Source organism: Felis catus, chromosome B3 (genome assembly GCF_018350175.1).
Source record: "Felis catus isolate Fca126 chromosome B3, F.catus_Fca126_mat1.0, whole genome shotgun sequence".
NCBI classification, from domain to species: Eukaryota; Metazoa; Chordata; class Mammalia; order Carnivora; family Felidae; genus Felis; species Felis catus.
The window spans coordinates 104,496,231-104,509,126 of NC_058373.1; the positions used below are offsets into that span (position 1 = coordinate 104,496,231).

At 42.4% G+C, this 12,896-nt stretch overlaps 1 protein-coding gene and 1 long non-coding RNA gene across 5 annotated transcripts in view; one reads left to right on the forward strand and one right to left on the reverse strand.

Annotated features, from left to right (window-relative positions):
* LOC123386101 overlaps window positions 1-2,629 on the forward strand; it is a 92,521-nt gene extending 89,892 nt beyond the window's left edge. Inside the window, exons 4-5 of one of the 3 annotated variants that reach the window (XR_006599649.1) lie at window positions 493-636; window positions 1,457-2,625. This is a non-coding gene — a long non-coding RNA (uncharacterized LOC123386101). Of the gene's footprint in view, window positions 1-492; window positions 637-1,456 lie in introns of all 3 variants that reach the window. The other 2 variants (XR_006599648.1, XR_006599647.1) reach the window with 2 other exon arrangements.
* SLC35F4 (solute carrier family 35 member F4) overlaps window positions 1-12,896 on the reverse strand; it is a 249,620-nt gene that overhangs the window by 13,080 nt on the left and 223,644 nt on the right. For both annotated transcript variants that reach the window (XM_003987684.5, XM_045059965.1), the window contains exon 4: window positions 7,191-7,410. In XM_003987684.5, the coding sequence (XP_003987733.1) occupies window positions 7,191-7,410 (220 nt within the window). The remainder of the gene's footprint in view (window positions 1-7,190; window positions 7,411-12,896) is intronic.

Genomic DNA, 12,896 nt, shown 5'->3' on the forward strand with positions numbered 1-12,896 from the left:
CCATCAACTTTCAGGGCTGATCAGAGGGGGACCATGAGGCTGTTTGAGTGTGTTCCTAAAGCCCAAAGAGGGCTTTCGAGTAAACATTTGATACTCTCACCGTGGTATATACCACATGCGACCCTGCAGGAAAGCTACGTTTCTGTCATCTTTCAAAGAATTCGTAGATAAATAGCTAGAGATAAAAGCCAGAGAAGCATCTGGCTTTTGACTGTTTTTATTTCCCTGTATCGTCATTTCTTTCCTTTTTCGTCTCGGGCCCTCAAAAACCACAGGCGTCTGGCCCTTCTCTGGATCTCCGTGAGGGTTTACCAGCCTCATTACTTCGCTGTGTTTCTCATTGACAAAATGGCTTCCAGAATTATTATTTGAGTAACAGTATCAGTTCTTCTAGGGTTCAGGGTGTTGAGATGAAGCTTTAATTGCTTTTCTTTCTAATTGCAACTGGAATAGCTTTCCTCAAGTTGCCTTGTGGTTAACTCTGTTTCTAAGGCTGGGTGAGCATGGAGGCGTTTCACTGGCTCACGACGGACCCCTGAATCCCGAGACTACAGCAGCCTCTAGAATGGAGGGCCTCAAAGCGACACTGCTGGCAGGACTGTTCTCAAGTTTGAGACTAAAGGTCGGCAGCTCAAGGTGGGTTACACGTTAATAGCTTGGCCAGTGAGACCTGCACTGATGATCATCCTTGTCCTCTCTGAGTACATTTTCTTTCTTTCTATCTTTTAAAAAAATGTTTCTTTTTTATTTATTTTTGAGAGAGAATGTGTGAATGCAGGGAAGGGGCAGAAAGAGGAGAGAGAGCACAGAGGATCCAAAGCAGGCTCTGTGCTGACAGCAGAGAGCCTGATGAGGGGCTTCCCAAACTGCGAGATCATGACCTGAGTCGAAGTTGGATGCTTAACCCACGGAGCCACCCAGGCTCCCCAGTAGAGTCCATTTTCAAGGAACTGGGACTATGCAGAATCCTTCAACTTGTCCGCATGCTACATTTAAGGTTCCATGAAGGTGAACCATCTGTTTTACTCAGATCCCGTGAAATTGGACAAGAGTTGAAGTGTGAGAAATGAAAGAGGTGGGCAGTATATAGCTGTACAGATTGTGTGTGTGTGTGTGTGTGTGTGTGTGGGTGTGGGTGTGGGTGGAGGGTGCCTGGGGACAGGTCCAACCCAAGGAGTTCAGAGCCCCAAACCAAGACTCCCACGCTCCACCCCCCTACACACGCATCTATTTTTATATGAATAAAATCTGTCTGGAAATGATCTCAAGGGGAGACCAGGATGGAAAAGAAAGAAAGAAATGCCAGATGGAAAGACCTAGCAGGCACATGTGGAGACTAGAGTAGATCTGTTGATGACATCTTGTTAAGGGGTTACGGATTCCTTGTGTGCATAAAATTGGAGAGCCATTCCACCTCATCTTTTTCCTCTGTATTCACAAATTCTTCTCCTGCCAGGAGGGGGATGAAAAGGATGAGCCCAGCTACGCATCCTCTGGTGCCTCCTCCAGGAAGCATGAAGGTTCTGGGTAGAAGATTCTGCACTGCACATGAATGTACAGCTACTGCATCAATGTCAACCAAAGGCAAGATGTAAACAAAAGGTTATCTTGAATCTTATCTAAATACGTAATATTGGCACGAATCAGTACGAGCTCACCTCCAGGGCCCCGATTTAGGGCACTCTGGAGCCCAATTTGAATTTGGAGAACTGCAGGTTGAGCAATGAAAGATTCAGTTTAACTGACATACTCCAGTCGGTCCTTGGCGGATCTTGGAAAGTGTCCAAACGAGGCACAGTTTGGAAAGTTAACTGCATAGGGACCCAATTACAGCTAGGAAATATGTGGGTGTCAAAGTGAAGAGACACAAATTCATTTCCTGAATCTGCTAAGGAAGTTTGGGGTCTGCTGAACCATTTACCACTGACCAATTTTCTCCCTATGTTCAAGGAAATTTAAAAATGAAAGAAAATTTTCAATTAATAATATAAAACGTAAAGGAGGGACAAGATCTGAAAGAAAGAGTTTCAACTTTCCAGTCTGACATTTACTTTTCAAATTTGAGTGAAACTGATACCAGAGACAGAGAAGAAAACCCCCAACCAGTGGCTCATTTTCTTTGAGGAGAACCTTTTTTTTATTGATGCAATTTCTTTGGTTTTCATGAATTTAAGAACCGTAGCTAAACAAGACAGGTTCTTGAAGATGAGAACCTGGCAGGTTCCTCAAAGCTGAAAGAGCTGAATTCTCACCAATAGTTGTGCAATTAAAAAAGAAAGGTCTTTTTAAAAAGTTTACTAATTTCCATGGGATGATCATGTATCAGCCGTAAGCAACTGGTCATGAAAGGGTTTTTCACACAACAATGTTGACCAGCAAATTGGCTGAAATGATTTTATGAAAGAAATATAATGGTACAACAAAATTACCTTTCCATCTGTATTTCAAATAATATTCCAAAAAACCACAAAATATTAACAAGTTATTCATAATATGTAATTATTCTGTGAGCATTGCTATTTCTAGCCAATTAGTGCTCCAGAGAAACACATATTTACTGGTTTTACAACTTAAAGCATCCTTCTTTCTGTCCATGGTGTCATGTTTTACAATGTTTATTTATTTATTTATTTTGAGAGAGAGAGTGAGTGGGTGTGAGGGGGGGAGGGGCAGAGAGAGGCAGGGAGAAAATCTCAAATGGGATCCCACTGTCAGTACAGAGCCCAATGCGGGGCTTGATCTCACAAACCATGGCATCATGACCTGAGCCGAAATCGAGAGACACTTAACTGACTGAGTCACCCAGGTGCCCACATGGTATCATTTTTGATGTGAAAAATAGAAGTAGGAAATGTGATCATCTTAAATGTGATCATTCTTGGGGTCAAATGAAAATTATAATCCTGGGGCGCCTGGGTGGCGCAGTCGGTTAAGCGTCCGACTTCAGCCAGGTCACGATCTCGCGGTCCGGGAGTTCGAGCCCCGCGTCAGGCTCTGGGCTGATGGCTCAGAGCCTGGAGCCTGTTTCCGATTCTGTGTCTCCCTCTCTCTCTGCTCCTCCCCCGTTCATGCTCTGTCTCTCTCTGTCCCAAAAATAAATGTTGAAAAAAAAAAAAAGAAAATTATAATCCAAAAACTGTCAATTTGTAAACCACTGAAGCCTCAGAATGAATCAAAAATACACATTTTAATCTGATGACTGAAAGCACCACTTTCAGGGGCACCTGGGTGGCTCAGTCGGTTAAGCCTCTGACTTTGGCTCAGGTCATAATCTCATCATTCATGGGTTCGAGCCCCACGTCAGGCTCTGTGCTATCAGCTCAGAGCCTGTATCCTGCTTTGGATTCTGCGTCTCCCTCTCTCTCTGCCCCTCCCCTGCTCATACTCTGTGTGTCTGTCTCCCTCAAAAATAAATAAACATAAAACATTTTTTTAAAAAGAAAGCAACACTTTATAAACAAAAGAGAATAGTCTAAGCGGAGTGGCTTTTGCAGGCCATGCTTTGCTTACTTATGGACATAGGCAATAAAAACTACATTTATGTTGTCAGTATTCGAATTGCCCTCTTTTAATTTCTCAAATGACCCAATTACACATGTTCTCAATATGTCTCATGAAAAAAAGAATGGCTGATACTGTCAAAAGGCAAAATGCTGAATATGTTTTGGTTCTTCTCATATTCCATGACCTGATTATGGGCATCATTAAAATTACACCTTGGCATGACATTAAACACTTCCTAATGTTTCACAGTGAGGAGTGAAGCATTTCCTGTCATTTAAGAAGAAAAACATGTGACTTCTACCAGCATGCTTGACATTGTTTACCATTTTGCCATCTATGATATCTTATGTATATAAATGTATGTGTATATTTATTAACAAGTGCTCATTGGCTATTTAACATTTTTTTTCTATTGGGTCTTATTACTTACAGAGGCTGTATTAGTTTCCTAAGGCTGCTGTAACAAATTACCACAAACCTGGTGACTAAAAACAACAGAAATTTATTTTCTCACAGTTCTGGAGGCCAGAAGTTCACATTCCAGCACACCCATGCTCCCAGCGGCAGCTCTAGGAGAGAAAGCATCCCTTGGCTCTTCCAGGTTCTGGTAGCTTCCCTGGCTTTCTTGGGCTTGTGGCCACAGCACTCCAATCTCTGTCTGGTCACATTGCCTTTTCCTCTTCTGTGTGTCTCTCCTGTGTGTTTGTCTTTTATAAGGATATCTGTTACTGGAATTAGGGCCACCTAAATACTCTTTCTAAATCCTTATGTTAGTTGTGCCTGCAAAGTGTTTTCAACAATAGCCAAATTATGGAAAGAACCCAAATGTCCATCAACTAATGGATAAAGAAGACATGGTTTATACATACAATAGAATACCACTTGGCAATGAGAAAGAATGAAATCACGCCATTTCATGATTCCATGGAACTGGAAGGTATTATGCTAAGTAAAATAAGTCAGAGAAAGATAGATATCATATGTTTTCACTCAAATGTGGATCTTGAGACTCTTAACAGAAGACCATGGGGGAAGGGAAAGGGAAAAAATAGTTACAAAGAGAGGAAGGGAGGCAAACCATAAGAGACTCATAAATACAGAGAACAAACTGAGGGCAGATAGGGGCAGGGAGAGGGGCAAATGGGTGATGGGCACTGAGGAGGGCACTTGTTGGGATGAGCATTGGGTGGTGTATGTAAGTAATGAACCATGGGAATCTACCCCAAAATTCAGGAGCACCCTTTACACACTATATGTTAGCCAACTTGACAATAAATCATATTCAAAAAAAGAAAAATAATACAAAATGAAAAAGAAAAAATAATAATTACGCTTTCAAATAAGGTCACATTCATAAGGACTGGGGATGAAGGTGTGGGCACCTTATTGAGGACCATCATTGAACCCACTATAGATGCCAATTTATTTTTTTTATTTGAGAGAGAGAGAGAGGGAGGGAGAGAGAGAATCTTAAGCAGACTCCACGCTTAGTGCAGAGCCTAATGTGGGGCTTGATTCATGGGCTGATCATGACCTGAGCCAAAATCAAGAGTTGGATACTCAACCGACTGGGCCACTCAGGTGTCCCTATAGATGCCAATTTTAAAATGGCAATGGTTTGTTGACTCTTGGCAGATTTCCTAAATCTTTGGTTTAAATATAAGTTACACAGCTGAGTTTTTTAACTCTCAAACACAGAACCTCTTTTGATAGGACATCTTGCATCAGTTAAGTTCCATGGTTAAATGCATTAATTCACTCTAAAACAACTGATTTTCTCACTGGTAAATCTGATAGTGAATGTATTGATTCCCTTTGAGTATTCAGATGTCATTGAAAAGGCAAAAAAAGACCCTATATCTCCTCTCTTTCCCCTTCTTCTGACAAGGCCTTCCAAACTCTCATGGATAATCCATGATGCTAGCAAATAGAAGAGAGACAGTCCTCGTAAACATGAATTTATTTACTATATCCTCAAATATCTACTGAGCTCCATTTTGTCCCCTGCATTATTCTAGGTATTCGAGATAGAGGCAGAGCTGGCTTCATGGGCATATGGCCTGTGCAGATGCATAGGGCTTCATGATTAGAAGGGCCTTGCCCTTGGTTTCATGCTCTGTTGTTGCTGTCTTGAAATTATTGATAATGTTTTAAAGAGTGATCCCTGTGTTTTCATTCCACGCTAGGTCCCACGAATTATATAGCCCATCCTGAATGGGGCAGCAAGCAGTGCAGGGAAGGTCCCCGCTCTCCAGGATTTGTCAGAGTACCTGATGGTAGGCAGCCAGCACGGGTGCTCGATGTGCAAAAACACGATGCTAAGCTTTCTGGATGTCAAATCTAAGATTGGCTGGGGGAGAGTGTCGTACCATATCTGGGTATACTCTAATGCATCCTGGACTGATTCAGAGTTTATCTTCTTCTTTTATTTATTTTTTATTATTTTGGGAGAGCACAGGTGGGGGAGGGGCAGAGAGAGGGGTACAGAGGATCTGAAGTAGGCTCTGTGCTGATAGGCTGACAGCAGTTGAGTCCTATGTGGGGCTCAAACTCATGGACCGTGAGATCATGACCTGAGCCGAAGTCAACCTACAGAGCCACCCGGTTGCCCCTCTCATTTTGTCTTCTGTAGCTTTCTACTTCTCGTTCATGTCAAGCTTCCATTCTGAATTTCTGAGTAGCAATCTCCCAAGACATAATCAGAATTTGCTGACTATTAAAAAGAAGTTTTATGGGTTAATGGCTGTCATCAACTCTCTTTCTAATATTAATTTCAGCAATTAGGGGGACAAGGACCCTGGGATCATTGCAGTAAGAACAATATTTTGATAGCAAAATATGTTTCACATCCAGTCTTGGACATCTCTTTCAGAGAAGAATTGTGTGATGTTTATCTTCTGGGAAAAGGCTTTTCATTTCATTTCTACTCTTTCTAAAGAATTATTTTCTCAATATTTTCGTCATGGTGGCATTCCAGATACATGAATGAGATCTGGCTCCTGAAACCTCCATGACTTTCCATCAATCTAACAACAAGCATGCAAGATAAAATCTTTTAAGAAGTCCATATCACTTCTGAAAGGAATAAACTCAGAACTGAAGTGGTCGGTGGAAGTTTAATACAGTTCAATTGAGGATCTGTATCCCAAAGTACAAGTTGGTGCTTTTCGTTCCATTTCTGGATTAGTCACGCTAGATATATAGCCACTTTTAACAGCATTGTGCCATTACCAGTGACTTTAATTACTGTTTGGTAACCTTATCTACTTACACCAATGTTAATTAAATCCATCTCGGGCTGGGGGGAGGGAAAGCATGAGGGAATTGTCCCAACGTATGGTGACTGAAAAAAAAAAAATCATAATCTTTGTTGTGACTAATTTTCCCAGACCCCTTCACCCTGAGGATAGAAGGAGTTGGTCACACCATTAATTCTAAAAAAAAGAACTTATCTTCTCTGTTTTAGTGCCTCCTGTCGAAATCAGCCGACTGCCCAAGGGAGACCATCTCTGTCTTTTCATGATATTGTAACTGCCTGGGTGTTCTAATGCATCTTCAAATTCTAATTTGTACTCAGAACCAATGGGGAAAGTTTTACAGAAATTTCATGAAACAAAGCAGCACTCCTGATGCCAAGGATCTACAATTACGGGTGGCCTCACACATTGAATCAAGTGTGCCATTACCCTCACTCCCATGAACCTGTCTTTCAGCACGATCCACGACAGCAAGAAGACAAAGGCTTTGTTACAACAGAACAGAGCAGAGACATCCGTGGCTGTCAACTTCTTTAAAGCCAGTAAATACAGGTAATTAGTCAAAGTCCATAGAATAGAAAAGGGAGCAGTTCTTTTAAGGAAGAGCTTCAATGTCAGACCATCTTCACCAAAAATCCGACTGCATTCCCTAGGAAAGAAAAAAAGGTTGTCAGGTATTAATTGTGACATACTTTGTGTTGTCTAACTCTTGACGGTCATTTTCTGGCAAGAGCACAAACGCCAATGCCCATCACGCATCTGTGGAACTTACTGAACCCAGGCCTCCCGTCTCTGGGCCACTACAGGGGGAGAGGTTTCCATGGAAAAGAGCCCATGTCTCTCCAGGCGCACAGCGAAGGCCCTTTCCTATCTAGATATTCTCTCGAGATGGCTGGGACAGCCATTCTGCTGCTGAACATTCTCAGAGAAGCCTGGAGAAACAGGGAAATGAGGCATTTTCAGAGTTACTGTTAGAAGAGAGAGAAGGTTCTTTCCCAATGGGCAAATGCAATAGGACCAGGAGGGTCGCTACTGTGTGAACAGGTATAGACAACTTGCAGCTTCACATATGGTGGAGAGCCACACACAGTTTGGAATTTTATTTTTCCTAAAAGACTATGCCTCTTCCTTATGTTTCTGCCCAGTTGAATAATTTGTTTTTCCTCTAGCATTTTTAAGACAGGAAAAAAAAAAATGAAGGAAGGTTCTGTGATGACCTCCAAATGGTAAAATAAATAAATAATCAAATGCAAGTTGTATTTATATACACACAATTGGCTGTTTTGGAGGAATTACATGAATTTAATTGTATAAAAATAATCAGTTCCGTTAAATCTTTGATTTGATTTCTATTTGCTTATTTCTTTTATATTTATTTTTGAGAAAGAGACAGAGAGACATAGCGTGAGTGGGGCAGGGGCAGAGAGAGAGAGGGAGGGAGGGAGACACAGAATCCCAAGCATGCTTTAGGTTCTGAGCCGTCAGTACAGAGCCCAACACAGGGCTCAAACCCACGAACCGTGAGATCATTACCTGAGCCAAAGTCAGACGCTTAACCGACTGAGCCACCCAGGCACCCCTATTTGATGATTAAACCAAGGTGCCATTTCAATCAAAGCGTTCAAACTAGTGATACAGACAAGCAATGATATGATAGAAAAACTTTATTTGACTATGGACTGAAAATAGGCTCGCCATTGGGATAACTCAGATTTATTTGTTTTTTTTTTTTAATTTTTTTCAATGTTTTTTATTTATTTTTGGGACAGAGAGAGACAGAGCATGAACGGGGGAGGGGCAGAGAGAGAGGGAGACACAGAATCGGAAACAGGCTCCAGGCTCCGAGCCATCAGCCCAGAGCCCGACGTGGGGCTCGAACTCCCGGACCGCGAGATCGTGACCTGGCTGAAGTCGGACGCCTAACCGACTGCGCCACCCAGGCGCCCCTCAGATTTATTTTTTTTTATTCAGTTCATGAACATCCAAGCATTTACTGGGCAATTATGTTCCAGGAAGTGTTTTCAAGAGTAGCATAAATATCTTGTTTAAGCAACAAGTTCCTAATGTTTGCATGGTTATAATGAAATTACGCGGTTCTAGTTGGTTATTAGCATTAGTTTTTCTTCTAAGTTTTTCTGAAGAGAAACAGTTGTGCCTCAAAGTATTGCAAACCAAAGTAATCTCTAGCCAATGTCTGCCTCACACGCATGAAGCAACTTACTCCACAGGAGGGCCACATGGAGGGAGGGAGTGACAAAGTGATGAGGCTCTAAGCATTGGAGTATGGCCTTCAATGTCAAGTCTCATGGCAAACGCTGCTTCCCAGCAGCTGAGAATTCTGGGAATTGTAGGCCAGCAAATCCAGGGGGGTTAAAAATGCATATTGCACATATAGAAACTTGTGTAATAGTTTTACTGTTTATGTGGGAGACAACGAAAAAGGAAGGATTGTTTTTAAATAAAAATGTGATTTAAGCATGGGACCCTTGATTTCGGCTGAGGTCATGATCTCACGGTTTTGTTCGTGGATTTGAGCCCCGAGACAGGCTCTGGGCTGACAGCAAGGAGCCTGCTTGGGATTCTCCCTCTCTCCCTCTTTCTGTGCTCTTCCCTCACTTGCCCTCTCTCCCAAGATAAATAAACTTTTAAAAAAATGTGATTTCCTGAAGGTCAATTTTAACTTGAAAGAGACAAAACTTCAAGGAAGGGATGAAATAACCTAAAAACAAATTCTTTTGTAAACAGAAATCGCACACGCTCACACACACAGGGAAATGGACAGCATCTCTCAAGCCCTGCAGCCAAGGAGATACAGTGAATCAGAGCCACACACAGACCAAGCAGCAGTTGGCCCGGGACATCCTGGCATTTTCTGCATTCTCTTCGTTTTCTGCATTCTGGTCGTGCTCCCAAAGGGATCTGCCCTGTGAGAAAGTCTGCCAGAGAGAGCTGGCGTTCAGAGTCATGGGCTCATCCTGATATCTATAACTACTAAATGGCTTTTTATGTATTTAAAAAACTTTTAAATATTCCTTTATATGTATATTGCCAGCACGGGGGGGGGGGGGGGAGGGGAGGGGAGGGGAGGGGCAGAGACAGGATCTGAAGCAGGCTTGCGCAGACAGCAGAGAACCCAGTGCTGTCACAAGTACCCCTGAGATCATGACCTAAGTCGAAGTGGGTCGCTCAACCCACGGAGCCACCCAGGCGCCCCCCAAATGGCTTTTTAAATACACATTTATGAAGAACCACAACAAACCCATTTCTGATGAAAGGATTTCTTTTCATATCATTGGCCCTGGCCAGTGATGGTTCTTCCTTCCCAGAGCCCACCGTCATGCTGGGTTCAGGGCTCTCAAGCAAAGACTTTGAATCCAGGAGAGCACACATTCTGAACCCACGGGGAGGCACAGGGACAGGGAGAGCCCCTCCCCCAAGGGGGTGGAGATTGTTCCTTTCACCTGGCTCATCCTGTCCCCCTCCCTGGTGTTGGCTTCCTTAGTGTTCCCCTCTTTCTCCCTCCTCTCACTGCCAACCTTCTTCTCCCTGTTTGTCACTGCTATAGCAGGAATTAAAAATGCTCTCCGCTCAAAGGCCAGGTCACCTGTGTAGAACTTTATGCTATTTAAGCATTATGTACTAAGAAATGGGAAAATTCAAAAAAAGAAAGGATTTCTTTCTATCAATAAGCAAGTAACTGGTCTCTCCTTGGAATGATGAGATCAGAATTTCTAGACAAGAGGCACTGATGGGTGGTAAAGCTTAGACTGAAGCTTAGAAGCTGGGGGACACTAATAATTTAATTATGTTCAACATTGTTATAGCACTCAGTAGTTACTGAACCCCTTCTGTATGTCAGATGACATCTTAAGCACATTTCATAGGTGTATGACATAGACAAATATATCTTTAGCTCTAGCTTCATGCTTTCTAGAGACTTTTTCCTTTAAGGAAACACCCCTGTCAAAACTATGGCTTATAAATTTTTTCTTATTAAATTTAAAATTCATGTGATACAATTAAATTCTCTTCATGGTTTGTATGAAATGATTGTAATATCCAAAACAATTTCCAAATGCACAATTCCCACGATCTAGATCTGATACATTTTTTTTTTTTTTCAACGTGTATTTATTTTTGGGACAGAGACAGAGCATGAACGGGGGAGGGGCAGAGAGAGAGGGAGACACAGAATCGGAAACAGGCTCCAGGCTCTGAGCCATCAGCCCAGAGCCCGACGCGGGGCTCAAACTCACGGACCGCGAGATCGTGACCTGGCTGAAGTCGGACTCTTAACCGACTGCGCCACCCAGGCGCCCCAGGATCTGATACATTATTGAAAATTCTTTTGAGGTTAGTGATAAGAAAACCACTGAAAATGCTTTCATACCATTCAAAGAAAATGAGAAAATAGAGGGTCTGGCGCAACGGGACAAATTCTGTTTCCAGTCTCATACACTAAGTCTGTTTTCCCCGTGTTCTGCCACAAGAGCTTCGGGGAGGGCCTCTTTGGCAGATGGTGTTAATGAGTCTACAAGGCAAAAAGATCAAGGATCTTAGGATTTTCTGGCAATGTTTACCTCTCATACGGAGGGGCCCTCTGGAGAATATTTTCTTCAAAGACAATGTTTTCTGCTTGACAATAAAAGCTCTTTGATTCGGCTTCAGAAATGGTCAAGTTCACTCTACCTGCACTAACAGGTGGAGGTGTCTCGTCAAATCACAGGTCTCACTAAATGTAGAGTTAGTCAGACATGAGAGATGTAGTGGAGATGAAACTCATTCCCAAAACAACATTTCTGTCAGCAGCGGCCTCTTGGTGTAAATGTGTTATCTTAAATAAAACCCACTTGGCTTGCTTTGAGGCGTTCTGAGGTACTACATCCCATACTAAACTTTTGTTGTTTTTATCAGTATGTGTGTCCAAACCCTAGGAGCGCCGGAGTAAAACATACATGCTACGGGTAAACTATTTTCAGACAGGGAGAATTTTAGTCTGATCATCATGTCCCCTGCAATCGCTTATTAAATATTGTTATTAAAAAGAACTTATGCCCCAGGGCGCCTGGGTGGCTCAGTCGGTTGAGCAGCCAATTTCGGCTCAGGTCATGATCTCACGGTTTGTGAGTTCGAGTCCCGTATGGGACTCTGTTGCTGGCAGCTCAGAGTCTGGAGCCTGATTGCAATTTTGTATCTCCCTCTCTGCCCCTCTCTGGCTCGCCACCTTTCTCTCTCTCTCTCAATAAATAAACATTTTAAACAAACAAACAAAAAAGACCTTATTCCCCAAGATCATGTCTATTTTGATGGGAATCAAATACAAAGTATCTTTAGCAGTCACAAATAGGTATAAGACTTATTTCTTTCCTTCAAACCAGAAAACATTTATTTTTTTATAAATTGGTTTTGTTTAATTTTAATTGAATTATCATGGATACCATGGAAAATCAGCTCACAGTGTGACTCTACTATTTCAGGGCACTTCCAAGCTGGTGACAGAAAATGGAAGTTGAAGGTACACGCTTTGCAGTTTGTCTGATAAATTCACTTCTTTTCAGTAAGTACGGGGGCAAGAAAGAAATGTTATTTCGGCTTCTGCAAAATGTATTTATTGCCATTCTACCAAGGAACAATAAGCTGGTGTGGACAACTGTCCCTCTCCCATTGGGTGCTGTGCAGGGCTGGTCCTGCCAGCTTCCTGAGCTTTCCAAGATGGTGCTGCAGAAGCCAAGTTCAGCACAGAGAAACTACTGGAACCATGGCACTACCAGGTTCTGAGCCGGTGAACCAACAGTGAAGGCCCCATGTGCTCCTAGCCAGCAAAGAATGACATCTTCTAAACCATCAGGGCCAACTTCCTTTTGCATGAAACCAGGTCTCTTTATCTGCTTAGGCACCACAGCTTCCAGAATATTGAGCAAATGTTTTTACCACAATCTTATGAATACAGTTTTTTTTGGGGGGGGGCCTGAGACACTAGGGTGTTCTTTTAAAACATGACTTTCAGAGATAATTCTGGATTGAAATCTGGGTTATTTGGAAGTATTGACCTTGGACAGGTCATGTAATCGTTCTAAACCTGTTTCCTCTTGTGTTAAAATGGGAATAATACCACCACCCTCAAAGGTAGATGTT